General features: G+C 36.9%; 13 protein-coding genes and 1 non-coding gene across 14 annotated transcripts; 8 read left to right on the top strand and 6 right to left on the bottom strand. All coding sequences in view use genetic code 6, as the record gives it.

Moving 5' to 3' along the window:
• Positions 1–517: 517 nt before the first annotated feature.
• On the top strand, positions 518–1,651 carry SS50377_20552 (uncharacterized protein; the record flags this gene model as incomplete). Its single annotated transcript, XM_067904492.1, has 1 exon — positions 518–1,651. One exon carries the CDS (start codon positions 518–520, stop codon positions 1,649–1,651), a length of 1,134 nt encoding a protein of 377 aa, XP_067767974.1.
• Positions 1,652–2,089: 438 nt separating this feature from the next.
• SS50377_20551 (uncharacterized protein) lies at positions 2,090–3,181 on the top strand (the record flags this gene model as incomplete). Its single annotated transcript, XM_067904491.1, has 1 exon — positions 2,090–3,181. One exon carries the CDS (start codon positions 2,090–2,092, stop codon positions 3,179–3,181), a length of 1,092 nt encoding a protein of 363 aa, XP_067767973.1.
• Positions 3,182–3,793: 612 nt separating this feature from the next.
• SS50377_20550 (uncharacterized protein) lies at positions 3,794–4,183 on the bottom strand (the record flags this gene model as incomplete). Its single annotated transcript, XM_067904490.1, has 1 exon — positions 3,794–4,183. One exon carries the CDS (start codon positions 4,181–4,183, stop codon positions 3,794–3,796), a length of 390 nt encoding a protein of 129 aa, XP_067767972.1.
• A 193-nt stretch (positions 4,184–4,376) lies between these two features.
• SS50377_20549 (uncharacterized protein) lies at positions 4,377–4,673 on the top strand (the record flags this gene model as incomplete). Its single annotated transcript, XM_067904489.1, has 1 exon — positions 4,377–4,673. One exon carries the CDS (start codon positions 4,377–4,379, stop codon positions 4,671–4,673), a length of 297 nt encoding a protein of 98 aa, XP_067767971.1.
• A 13-nt stretch (positions 4,674–4,686) lies between these two features.
• On the bottom strand, positions 4,687–4,986 carry SS50377_20548 (uncharacterized protein; the record flags this gene model as incomplete). The annotated part of the gene is made up of 1 exon (XM_067904488.1): positions 4,687–4,986. One exon carries the CDS (start codon positions 4,984–4,986, stop codon positions 4,687–4,689), a length of 300 nt encoding a protein of 99 aa, XP_067767970.1.
• A 149-nt stretch (positions 4,987–5,135) lies between these two features.
• On the bottom strand, positions 5,136–5,657 carry SS50377_20547 (Protein deglycase; the record flags this gene model as incomplete). Its single annotated transcript, XM_067904487.1, has 1 exon — positions 5,136–5,657. One exon carries the CDS (start codon positions 5,655–5,657, stop codon positions 5,136–5,138), a length of 522 nt encoding a protein of 173 aa, XP_067767969.1.
• Positions 5,658–5,767: 110 nt separating this feature from the next.
• Positions 5,768–6,067, top strand: SS50377_20546 (uncharacterized protein; the record flags this gene model as incomplete). The annotated part of the gene is made up of 1 exon (XM_067904486.1): positions 5,768–6,067. One exon carries the CDS (start codon positions 5,768–5,770, stop codon positions 6,065–6,067), a length of 300 nt encoding a protein of 99 aa, XP_067767968.1.
• Positions 6,068–6,241: 174 nt separating this feature from the next.
• SS50377_20545 (uncharacterized protein) lies at positions 6,242–6,868 on the top strand (the record flags this gene model as incomplete). The annotated part of the gene is made up of 1 exon (XM_067904485.1): positions 6,242–6,868. The coding sequence occupies one exon, from the start codon at positions 6,242–6,244 to the stop codon at positions 6,866–6,868; it is 627 nt and encodes a 208-aa protein (XP_067767967.1).
• A 192-nt stretch (positions 6,869–7,060) lies between these two features.
• SS50377_20544 (Transmembrane domain-containing protein) lies at positions 7,061–7,456 on the bottom strand (the record flags this gene model as incomplete). The annotated part of the gene is made up of 1 exon (XM_067904484.1): positions 7,061–7,456. The coding sequence occupies one exon, from the start codon at positions 7,454–7,456 to the stop codon at positions 7,061–7,063; it is 396 nt and encodes a 131-aa protein (XP_067767966.1).
• Positions 7,457–7,718: 262 nt separating this feature from the next.
• Positions 7,719–8,123, top strand: SS50377_20543 (Transmembrane domain-containing protein; the record flags this gene model as incomplete). The annotated part of the gene is made up of 1 exon (XM_067904483.1): positions 7,719–8,123. The coding sequence occupies one exon, from the start codon at positions 7,719–7,721 to the stop codon at positions 8,121–8,123; it is 405 nt and encodes a 134-aa protein (XP_067767965.1).
• Positions 8,124–8,806: 683 nt separating this feature from the next.
• On the top strand, positions 8,807–9,346 carry SS50377_20542 (Ribosomal protein L12; the record flags this gene model as incomplete). The annotated part of the gene is made up of 1 exon (XM_067904482.1): positions 8,807–9,346. One exon carries the CDS (start codon positions 8,807–8,809, stop codon positions 9,344–9,346), a length of 540 nt encoding a protein of 179 aa, XP_067767964.1.
• A 433-nt stretch (positions 9,347–9,779) lies between these two features.
• SS50377_20541 (Papain family cysteine protease) lies at positions 9,780–11,381 on the top strand (the record flags this gene model as incomplete). Its single annotated transcript, XM_067904481.1, has 1 exon — positions 9,780–11,381. The coding sequence occupies one exon, from the start codon at positions 9,780–9,782 to the stop codon at positions 11,379–11,381; it is 1,602 nt and encodes a 533-aa protein (XP_067767963.1).
• Positions 11,382–11,424: 43 nt separating this feature from the next.
• On the bottom strand, positions 11,425–11,916 carry SS50377_20540 (uncharacterized protein; the record flags this gene model as incomplete). Its single annotated transcript, XM_067904480.1, has 1 exon — positions 11,425–11,916. The coding sequence occupies one exon, from the start codon at positions 11,914–11,916 to the stop codon at positions 11,425–11,427; it is 492 nt and encodes a 163-aa protein (XP_067767962.1).
• Positions 11,917–12,033: 117 nt separating this feature from the next.
• On the bottom strand, positions 12,034–12,106 carry SS50377_t20005. Its single transcript has one exon. It is a non-coding gene; the product is annotated as a tRNA-Phe (tRNA).
• Positions 12,107–12,163: the final 57 nt, after the last annotated feature.

Genomic DNA, 12,163 nt, shown 5'->3' with positions numbered 1-12,163 from the left:
AAAGCGAAGTTTCGCCAGACGAGCACTGCGATCGTTGCCACTGCTGGCAGTTTTTACATTTTGAGGGCCCGAACTGCCCGGGCTGGAAGCTGCAACGCGTTTCCTCCGAAAACGTGCCATATGGGGCCGGATTGCGGTCTAATTTTGATTTAATTGAGATTCAATTTTGATTTTCCGCTTCACATGTTACATCAGTTCAGAATTCCGATTTAAGTGAAATTGAAATAAAATAGAATTTGATTTTGATTTTGATTTTCTACTCCAATTTTTTAATTTTAAACCGTAGTGTTGCAGGGCGATTTCGTATCGAAGCGGAACTGATATAACAGCAGCGCCCCAGTAGTCGGATTTTGCGTTTGGGCTATTTTAGGGCGGCTACTGCACATATAATAATGCGAAAAATTGAGTTTGGAATTACGAAGATTTGGCCGCAATTCGTCAGTGTTTGCTGGCAAAAATTATTTGTAAAATATGAATCTCTTCGTGTAATAATAACATCTTCACTCCTTGCATAAAAATGATATTATATCCTTAAATTGGAATACCTTCTGTATGTGATATAATAATTGCATATATATATTACAAAATGAAGGTAAATTACGATCCAAACATTTTAGACTACACAGGGTTAGGTGTTTTTGTGGTATATGGTTATAAGGACGTAAAGATTATTAATGCAGATCATGTACACTTACCATTTAAATCTGATATCAAAGACGGCATATTAGTATCTAACGTATTTTTATAAATAGTAAATATTCCAGAATCCTTAGTTGATAAAAATAAAATATTATAATGTTTTGAGAATAATAGTTTACTAAATTATAATGGAAATAAATAAAGATATTTTCAGAATAAAGATGATAGTTACATAATGTATAAAACTTTGATTTTAGAAAACTTTAATATGGTCGAGATTTATACCAATACTAGAATATGTGAGCTAAATAATATAAAGATTATAGATATTAAGAGCGCTGAAAAATTATCTACTCTTATAATAAATGGTATTAAAGTCATATTCAATTACTCTTGTTATATTAATGATTAAAAAATATTCGAATAGTATCCTATATAAGTAGTATCGATCAAACTACTGGATAGTCAACTAAGTTTAGTACCGGATTTATTTCTCTCTTATTGTCATTAAATACAATGTCATGATTCATGTTTCTTAAATTCAAAAAGAGTTTTAGATAATGTGTTAGAAAACTGTGATTTAGCTTTGGGATCTGTGTCAATGTATACTATTACTAGAAAATACTGTCGTATTCAATGTATATAATTCTATAGAATATCCATAAAAAATGATGAATAATTTTCAATTTCAGAAAATGATTATTAAGCTACTGGTTAAAATTTGAATGCACAATGGATCAGGTTTCCACTTGAATGTCTTGAAACCGCATATCAAGGAGCAATTTATATTAGTAGAGATATTCAATTGCTAAAATTAAAACATAACGACAGTAGCTTCAACAATTCAGTATAAAAACTAGATCTTACTAATGTAACAATATCACGATTAGAGGTTCCAATATTAACTAACATTGAGGCTATTAGAATAAATAATTCTTTCGTTTTATAAACTGTGTTTCAAGTATCATCTATCTAATCTATTAGTTATAGTAATATTTTTGAGGCGCTATGATAGTTCAAAAATCTAAAGAAATTATATCTATATGGGGATAATGAATAATATTCTAACCAGAAATATGATAATATAGAAAAATTACTACTGGGGGAATGTACAGATAAACTTGAAGTACTTGAAATTGCTGGGTTTAATATTAATTCCATTGAAATCAAATGTCCCGTTGACAAATATATTCTTAACGATGTAGTTATCAGTTAGTTCGCATATTCGTACCCTGAACATTTCATATCTATTCATTAATAAAAGAATGCATATATTTACGGAAATGGGTAGGAAAGCGAACTATTTTCATTGCATGATACATTTTTAATTGATTGTATTCTTAAGTCATCTTATTTAGCTTATATATATCTAGATAATATTGCCATAAATAAGTAATAGTTAACATCAATTTTAAAAATTTTGACACACTAAACATTTACCTAGATCGAAATGTACAGAATCAAATAACTAATTATTCCAGCTCATATTTACTATAATGATTGTAATACTTTTAAAGAAATTTCCGACTTAAAAGTAATTAATACAGAAAACAACAACATTGTAAAATAAATATATTATTATAATGATATATGTGAGATTCAATTATCTAAATTTACTAAGGCCTTATCCCTGGACAAAACTACTTTTAAGTTAGAAAATTTAAAAACATTTTCTGATTTATTGAGCTTAAATCTTAAAAATAGTAATTGTATCATTCTTAAATATGCGTTAAATCTTGAATAATTAACATTATCTGATATTAGGGAGGAAATTGAACTGAGCTCATCCGTGTTAAATCTTAATATAACGGGTTGCTAAATCTCAAATTATAATATAAAGGTTAACATTATACTAAAATTGAAAAAATACAAATTACGGAAAATACGTTAATAGATACTGTAGACGAAGCTTTGTTTTTGCTACTATAAACCGCTAGTTAGCTAGAAAATTTATCTATTATTGGCACTAAAAACAATTCTGTCACTAATTTGTACAACCTGTACTTACATAGTACTATAAAATTATTAAGTCTGGAATATATAAATATATAAACACTTATCTACAAATTTATTCCACCTATTTTAACTCTAACAATAAAGAATGTATATATTTCTAGCTGCTACGTGTCAGATCTTACGAAAATATTAAAATGTAGATCTATAAATAACTTACAGCTGTCAAATATCTAAATAATATCAAATCATACAAAATAAAGACGTCTAATAGATATAAATATATTTATTATACGAGAAAACCTTACTTTTAGCTTAAATGTAGATATTAAATAGCTTTTTATTTAAAAGAACAACAGGATGCTCTACTTAAATACTCTTAAATTTGGCTAGCTACTTGGTTCAGAAAATGAAGGCTGTGAAAATAAAACTGAAGTGTAACTTCCAAAATCGTTGGAAAATATCATTTAAAAAGCTAGGTTAAAATATATATTAAAACTTTGCTCTATAACTTAAGTAGAATACCCTGACTGATTTTCTCTCTATTATATTTACACCTTTAGTTCATTACATGCCAATTTTGATCTGATACTAAAAATATCTCTAGACGGACAACTTGCTAAAAACCTTAGCTATACATTATTGTGGTATATCAGACAGTATTAAGCTTAACCATCTATGAAACTAAATAATATTTTTTATGCTTTTCTGATCCATATCTACGTATTCTCAGTAGGGCGACAACATAACAACTCAAAATGCTGCACATTCGCCTATCTTGTAGTATTATATTCTTTTACTTTAATTTTAACGCATATAATACGCCAATTAAGTCTCTTCACACGGGCCGATATCGACCGAAACTAAGCATATACACTACACAGCGGAAATTGCATACGAGCTGAATTTTAAGCTTACTAAATCACAAAAATTTGCAGCTATCGCTTATTTTAATTCTCATCCAAATGCCACCGCAGCCTTCCCATCACTAGCCAGGATATTATCAACATAAGCTGTCTATTCAAGCAGTAAAAGAGCTAAAAACATCTATATCGAAACCTAACAACCCAATTTTCAAGTAATTTCCGGCTACCCCGCTTTGGAACCACCGTATACGCGGTACACGAAAGTGATCATTTGGAGGGAAATTTTTACCATATATTAGCATTATTATATATTAATATAGCTGTTATCAGAAAAATCACTTCACGTTGAAAACGTTGAAATTCAAATTTATGCTGATCTGCTGCGGTTTCAGCTGCCCCTCGCCCAGCATCTTCTTGTTGATGACGTAGTACCTGTTCTTGGCCTGGACGAAGTGGATTTTCATCAAATCGCCAATTTGCTTCCAGCTCTTCCCATACTGCTGAACGTACACCATAAGCTCCTTGTCTTTGCAGCAGTTCCAGTGCACTTTCTCCACTGGCTGCACCGATTTGGTTTTGATAATCGAATGGTAAAAAATCGAGAGGTCCTTCATGTTCTACGCCGGAAAATACGCTACAACCTACTGCCAGTTGATTCTGTTCTTCTCATAGGCCTGTGTGAGCTGGATCAGCAGGTTCTGCTCGTCCGGAGTCAGTTTGATCATTTGGAGATCAGATATCTGGCTATTTTTCATATAATAATATCATATAAGAATAAAAAAATAAAAAAATGTTTCTATATATTATTTTTAAATAATTTTAATTATCTCTATAATTTTGGAATTCTCAATTTTGATAATCTACGATAAATTAATATTATTATATAATAATCAAGTATTATTATCCCTTCCCTTAAAAATGAACTCTGATCATGCGATAATTTTCATTCACATAGACGGGATCAAGTTCATCATTTCGCAGACGATTATCCAGGACAAGACGCCAGCGCAGCTGTTCAGGTACATCGAGAACATAACGGGCGACTTTAAGTCGTACGAAAACTACGCCCTGTCGTCGTTCCCGAACATAAAAATAATCAACCAGGACGTGGACATCATAAGGCAGCTCCCCGAGGAGTGCGACGGCCTTATAGCCGTTCCCTTCCACGAAATTATGTACTTCAGCTACCAGGAGGGCTAAGTGCTGAAAGAGTGACTTCACTAAATGCTCATCTGCGCGGCCTCAGGGCCATCTTTTCCCGCTTCATTTCCTTGATCAGAAACGCCAATTTGTTCAGCAAATCGCTGCATTTGTAACCCAGGACGTCGATTTTGCTCGAAATTGCGCCAAACGTCTTCCTTTCGCGCATTATGAAATTCCGCAGCTCGCCGAAATCTGCGGTCTGCTCGAGCTGCTTCTGCACCTGAACGGACGTGGATCTGATGGGCGGCAGGATCGCCAGGACGTGCCGCTTCGGGGGCGGCGATGTCGACCGGTAGATCGGCTTCGGCAGCAGCTTTGGCAGCATTTAAAAATATAATGATATATATTGTATAATAAAGGTGTATTGAGTTTTTTCGATTTGGAAGGGAATTTTATATATCAATAATATATGATTTAAATACGAATTTTTCAATCCCAGTTTCTCGAAAAAACAAATCAAAACGGGCGTTCTGCTCACTATTTAACGAGCATTTGCGCGCCAATTTTTGCGGCGTCCAACCCAAGTTTCTGGGCGCAGGCGAGCCCGAATTCGATGGCGACTCCGGGGCCCCGCGCGGTCACGAAAAACGCCCCGGCGACGACGCGCTCGTCAGTGAATTTTGCGCCCTCCGCCTCGCAGCCGGGGTAGCCGCAAACGGTTTCTCCAGACAAAATTCCCCAGCGCACCAGCGTTCCCGGCGCCGCGCAAATCGCAAAAATGAGCTTTTTTTGGGCTTTGAAGGCCTCGAAAACGGCTGCAGCTTTCGCGTTTTTGGCGAATTCGGCGCATCCGGCGCCCCCTGGAAGCAAAATGGCGTCCATTTCGCCGCTTGGGAGCGTCGTCGTGTCGGGGACGATTTGCGTGCCGTGCGCGCAAAGAATTGGGGACGTTTCCGCGTAGACGGTAACCTTGGCGCCGCATCTGCGCAGCGTGTCAACGCTGGCTACTAGCTCGATGTCCTCGCAGCGGGGGTACGCATAGACCAAAACTGACATTTTGGATTTAGTCAAAATAGTTAATATTATATAGTTATATTAAATTATTATTTTAATAATTTTTTGATTTTATTGTATAATTTTTAGGATGCAATTTTTTGTTTCCGTAAATGTCCACCTGCGAGCTCACGACGTAAAAGTGGTTTAGGAAGACAAAGCAGGAGTGCAAGTTTCAGATTCTGAACGATTAGCTGCAAATACTGGCGCCAGACTAGAAATACAAGATCAATATGTCTTCCCCAAAAATTTCACAGCTGCATCGGGAAGACTGTATTATTTACGTGGATAAGCAGCAAAAAATTTCAGCAGCTATCAAAATCGAGTAAACTCTGGCAGTAGAGGACAATAGCGTGAGCTACACCGTTATGAACCAAGGCTCTAAGGTTTATACATCGCTAGAGCAGTAGTGATATATTATTCAACTGGAATTATATTAAGGCTCCACATCTGTCTTATATTCAAGTTTTATGTGTTAACTTTTTCTTTAAGCCTAGATACGCAGTGTTTCACAACTATTTTTCATCAATAATTAAAAATTTATAAAATATTTTGGATTATTATATAAAATTAAAATAAAGAATAAAATGAAAAAAGATTCGTTGTTGAGAACTGGTAGCTAGGTGTTAAAGCTTTCTGATATGAAATTTTCTCAGTTTGAACCTCAAATTGATCTCAAAAGAAAACAATAAAGTGTTAAAATTTAACAAAACCCCATAGATGTTAAAAGAATGATTTTCAACCAAAAGGAGGAGCATAAAAATAGTAAATTATAAGCTAGACCATATATTGAATAGGGAAGCACAACAATTGATTTTGAAATTTCAGCCTAACCCGTTTTATTCGTCTCTAAAAGTAAATAGTTCAATTCGCAGTTATTTCATGGGCCTGTCACTAGAAAAGAAATCTTAGAAAAAGAAAAATAATTAATATCTGAAACAGATATTATATATATAAATTAGTGCTTAAATTTTGATTTCCCTTCCAAAATTGTGGTTCACAATATAAATTACAACTAAGTTGAGACTGATCTTTCGGTTATACATCAAATAGAATCTTTATTTGTAGGGAAATAAAGTTAAATCTAATAGCGAGAACTTCCAAAAAAGTCTACATCTGTATAGTAGTAAAAATAACTTTCTGAGCATCTGTCGAAGCCGAAAAGTGCTCGATAAAGATTGCCCATAAACTAGTAAAAATAATAACGTAAGTGATGGAGTATTAATAGTAACGTAATTTATAATAAACGATAATATGGACATTCATATTAATTTGAATAAAATATTTTTTCAATGTTTAACTGATCTTTGCAGCGTATAGTAGAGATGTAGCTTAATTGATAATATCATATATGATGATAAACTCGAGTTCCGCATAGAGAAAATAAAATGCTTTAACAGTCACTTTCAAGATTTAGCAACATCTTCCTGTTTCAAAGCCATGAATATAATGTTTACAATGAGTAAAAGAACGGCATAGAAGAAACCAATAGCCATGGATACCTGATAAGCACATGTATCCCCACCATTATTGCAAATACCATCAAATTTATCTAGGTCAGCCATTAGAGAACCACACATGATAAATAGATATAAAGGTCTTCCAATTGGATTATTAAGTATACCAAACATACCATTATTCCAAAATGGGACAACGGCAATGAGGATAACTGATATTAAAAAGAATAGATCAACAATGACCTTAGCTATATACTTAATAATTGAAAGGAAGAAAATAATGCAAGCTAAGAAGATACATACGATAGCTGTGATAATATTGAAAACATCGGGAGCACTAACCATTTTAAGTAAAATGGCAATTATATTATATAGATATTACATCATAAGGTTAACTATAGAATTAAACTATTTATAGTTAATATAAATATTTTTATATTATATATATAAATAAAGATTTTTCTTACTAAAAAACAGTAAAATAACATGCTAAAATTATGAAATTTTCACCTATAAAGGCTCTATTGTAAAAATATATTTTACTGTTAAAATTAAAAAGTCGTAATAATATGAGTAATTTATAATTTATTTTTAGCCATTCCGTAAAATGGATCTCTGGTGGATTATCGATATGATTATCGCCATACTTTATATGGTTGTCTCCATATGGGGTGGTGTTGATAATGCTGGTGTTGGTAGTATTGGTAGTGGTGGTGACATGAGTCGTGCATTCAGAATCATCTTAATTGTAGTAATCTCGTTATTTATCATATTGACTCCACCTATTGGTGCATTAGCACCTTATTTTAAGTTTTTAGTTGGACCAGGTGCAGCAGTTATGATAATAATCTTAGCTTGCTTCTTCCTAGGTGGATTCACTTTTACTGGTTTTTGTAGAGGTAGCGGATTTGGGTGCTTTGAGACAATCGTTGGCATTATCGGTGTTGTAGTAGGAATAATCCAACTTACCCTAGGTGGTAAGATGAATGTTTAACTCGGTGGCAAGAAATGATGGTTATACTTCATATTTATTTTATTTACAGAATGGCTTAGTTCTTTATTAATATATTTTATTATATAGATAGTATAAATTAATTTTGCACTTCAAAACTTAAACTAATGCAAAATTTGTAAATACATATTTAAAATATATTATATTTCTAAGTTTAGTCTTGGATTCTATACTTTATAAATTGTATTTTTATAATCTGGAAATAATTATATAATAACTATATAATTAATATAAAAATATAATTTATTATATTATTATACTAATTAAAGCTACATATTTTTACTTTCCCACCTTCCTTTCAATTTTATAATGGAATACGACTCGATCGTAATCGAATCATATGAGGAACTTTAACATCAAATGGAAACTAAGTTATGCATATTTTCAGACCCTAGGTTTAGATTTTTTGACTCTAATGATGATATTGGTGTGTGAATTGTGAGAAAAATTATTTTATTTTTATATTTACAATATTTTATTTGCTTATTTATATTATTACTGAAAACCGTATCAAGTACAGTGCAATTTTAAATAACTGCATTTTAGGTGTCATATATATTATCCTTTTATTTTCTAACGTTTAAAAACAAATTTTTATAGAATTCTAGTATATCCACATTATTATATATAATTATATATTAATTTCTTTCATTTCACTTTGCTATTTCCACTCCACGCCGAGAATGCCTCCTAAAGTCGATCCCAATGGTGAATTTGATTTATACCTCCGTGTTAAGGGTGGTGTTGCACTTCCCGCCTAATCCATCGCCCCTAAGGTAGGTCCTTACGGTCTTAACCCTAAGATGGTTGGTGATAAAATCATGCAAGAAACAGCTGCTCAGGGCTATAAAGGTATCAAAGTTTCTATTAGACTCCATTCTAAGCAGAGACAGCCCACCGTTTTCATCCTCCCCTCTTCTTCTACCTTGATCATCAAGGCTCTTAAGGAAGGACCTCGTAGCGAGCCTAAGGGTACCGCTCATACTCATGAAGGTACTATACCTTTTGAGTCCATCATCGATATTGCCAAGCAGCTCCGTTTCAAGTCTTACTCTCAGGAGCTTTCCGGTACCGTTCGTGAAATCCTTGGTACTTGCCACTCTATCGGTTGCAATGTCAACTATAACAACTCTGTTATGCACCCTCACGACTTAATCGAAAAGATCCAGGACGGTGAAGTCGATGTCCCTCAGTATGACGCTCCCGTTGACCAGCTTGCTTGATTAAATTACTTCTACATTTTTATAATATATATATATATATATATATATATATATATATATATATATATATATATAATATTTGTTTTTACATGACACAATTTTCGATTTGAGTAAACCAGTTGGACGGTGTTTCAGAATGCCAAATCTTCGTCAAACTGCACATCCGTACACTTTGATTAGAATTTTAGGCGGCCAGATGACTTCCAAGTCGGACTAGATTCGCGAGTTTTGCGCCTATGAAGTTATTAGAAATTTCAGTTTGCTGCATATATCTCAGTTATCTTCGCTCAATATTTTATCAGGTTTTTATTTATTTGAATTACTCTATTTTATACTATTATATATTAGTATTGATAAAACTGAAAAAACTGATTATAAAGATGTCTTACTACTATTTAATATAATATATTATAATATCTATATTTATTATAAAATGCTGCTGCTCCTAGCATTTAACTGCAATGCAAAGTTCAAGGCATTCAAGCACCAGTATTCGAAGAGCTACGAAACTAAAGAGCTAGAAGACCAGGCGCAGAAATATTTCTGCGCGAATCTGCAAGTAATCAAGGCGCACCCCTCCCGGAAGCTCTACATTTCCCAGTTTTCGGACCGCCTGCACGCACCGGCGACAGGCTATATGGCTCCAAACCTCCCGGAAGAGCTGGTCAGCTACACCGCGGCTGCTGTGGATCCGGCAGATGCGAAACTTGAAACGTACAACAGAAAATCTCTAGAAATCGTCAAAGCGATTTGCTCGGATTCTACGGCTTCCAGCATCAAGTATGTGACGTTAGATGACGCTTTTATCACGACTAACGTGTTTTCTGGAGCTAACTTGCCGCAGTCTGTAGACCTGCGGAAGGACGGGCTCACCATGAGGTCTATCGACCAGGGGACTTGCGGGTCCTGCTGGGCTTAGGCCACGAGGTTCGTGATGCACTCTCTGTTCATGCACGATATTACCTACTATAGGGAAATACACGCAGGGACTTCGCTCGAAAACCAGACGAACATCGATTTGGTATTTTCTGTCGAGTACATCATGAACAACTCGTACGGGCAGAATCTGTTCTGTGCAGGCGGTAACTATTAGTATGCAGCGCAGGACATCGCCGACTACAAGGTTTCGTCCCTGAACTACGAGGAGGATGCCCCTTACGTTTCGATTTTCGACTCTGACTCGGCACCACCTATCATCAAACCTGACACTGCAAAGCAGAATCCATCTGCGTTCAACGAAAAGCATTGGCTGAATCCGGTATTCTGGCTGAACGACGATACGGGTTTCAACTGCTCCCAGTCGCTGATTTAGATAAAGTTGCGGGCGTCTGGCATGTAAACTACTGATGCTACTCAAATCAAGTACCTCAAGTCCTTCCTGGCGAGGGGTATAGCCGTCTCGGGGCGCCAGCTGGTCCCGTTCGAGGGGGCCGAGGCGCTCAGCTACTCCCAGTACAGGGGCGGCATCCTCACGAATATTACTAACCCCTGCCCCAAGTCATCCTACCAGCAGTCCAACCACCAGGTCACCTTCATCGGCTACGGAACCGTGAAGGGCACCGAGGTGTGGGTGCTGATGAACTCGTGGGGGACCCAGTGGGGCGTCGGTGGCTCCTTCTACGTGGAGATCGGGTCCAACGCGCTATGCAACGAGTACGACGCGGTTGCCGTTTTGCCCAGGTTCTCGAAGTACAATGCCACTAAGGAGCCACTTGACATTCCCTACAACCAGTCGGAACTCTACAAGCAAGGGCACAACAAGTACGTGTACGACCTCTTCCCCGAGGTGCGCTGGGGCATGAACGGCCTGGACAGCGTGGATACAGACGGCAAACCGTAGTTCCTAGAGGGGAAGATTTCCAACTCCGTCTGGATCCTGGCCGGCATTGTCTGCGTCTTCTTCATGGTCATCATGAGCTTCGTCTGCAAGTGCCTCTGCTGCCCGCCGCCGAAGAAGATCAAGGTGGCGCTGTACGAGAACCTGTCTGGCGCGCAGGTGCAGGAGATCAACTGGAGCGAGGGTGTCACAGGATGACCCTCTGCGTGAACGCATTACTGTATTACCTATATGTTAAAGCTCACTTCAACCTGAATGCCCCGCGCGCAGCTTCCTCTCCATCACGCGATTCGCTACGAGCTCGACCGGTAGGAGCACGGTGGTCACCGCCACCACGTACTGCAGTACCGTCTTCGCCGTGAACCAGGCCTGCATTCTGCGGGTGGGTTTTGTTTGGACTATGTAAGAATCGTGGGTATTATATACAATGCGATGGTAAGGGAAAAGGAATGCGAGGCTCACTGGGGTACTCGCCAGCGCCCCGGAGGGAGACCCACAGCTCGGTTAGCTGCCGCTCCAGAGGGATGTGCTCGGTCCCCACCAGGAGCGTCATGCCGGACTTCGCGTCGTGGAACTCCGTGAACCGGCCCTGGTGCCTGGTGTCGATGCCGCAGTCTATCGCGAGGGTCTGCTAGAAGTTTGGCGCGGTGAGCCTGGCGAAGCTGCCGCAGATCCGGACGGAGCACGGACCGGTGGAGGCGCCGCGTCGCAGCAGGCAGTTTGTGAGTTCCATTTCTGCGACTCAATGGGCTTGGTAAGTTACCATATAAATATCGGTTTGTTTTTAAACTGCGTCCGGATTTTACTCGAGAAGGTAAATATAAATCCATATTCGATAACTTAAGAAAAATACCTGTTCTAGGAATCGAACCAAGGACCGACAGAACTTCAGTCTGACGCTCTACCATCTGAGCTAAACAGGCGTATAGATACAATTTAGGTATTTTACGAATATTTAGTAAAATATGTTAGCAATATAC

This window comes from Spironucleus salmonicida, chromosome 1 (assembly GCF_000497125.1).
Source record: "Spironucleus salmonicida strain ATCC 50377 chromosome 1, whole genome shotgun sequence".
Taxonomy (NCBI): domain Eukaryota; phylum Fornicata; order Diplomonadida; family Hexamitidae; genus Spironucleus; species Spironucleus salmonicida.
This window is presented reverse-complemented; position numbering and strand designations above follow the sequence as displayed.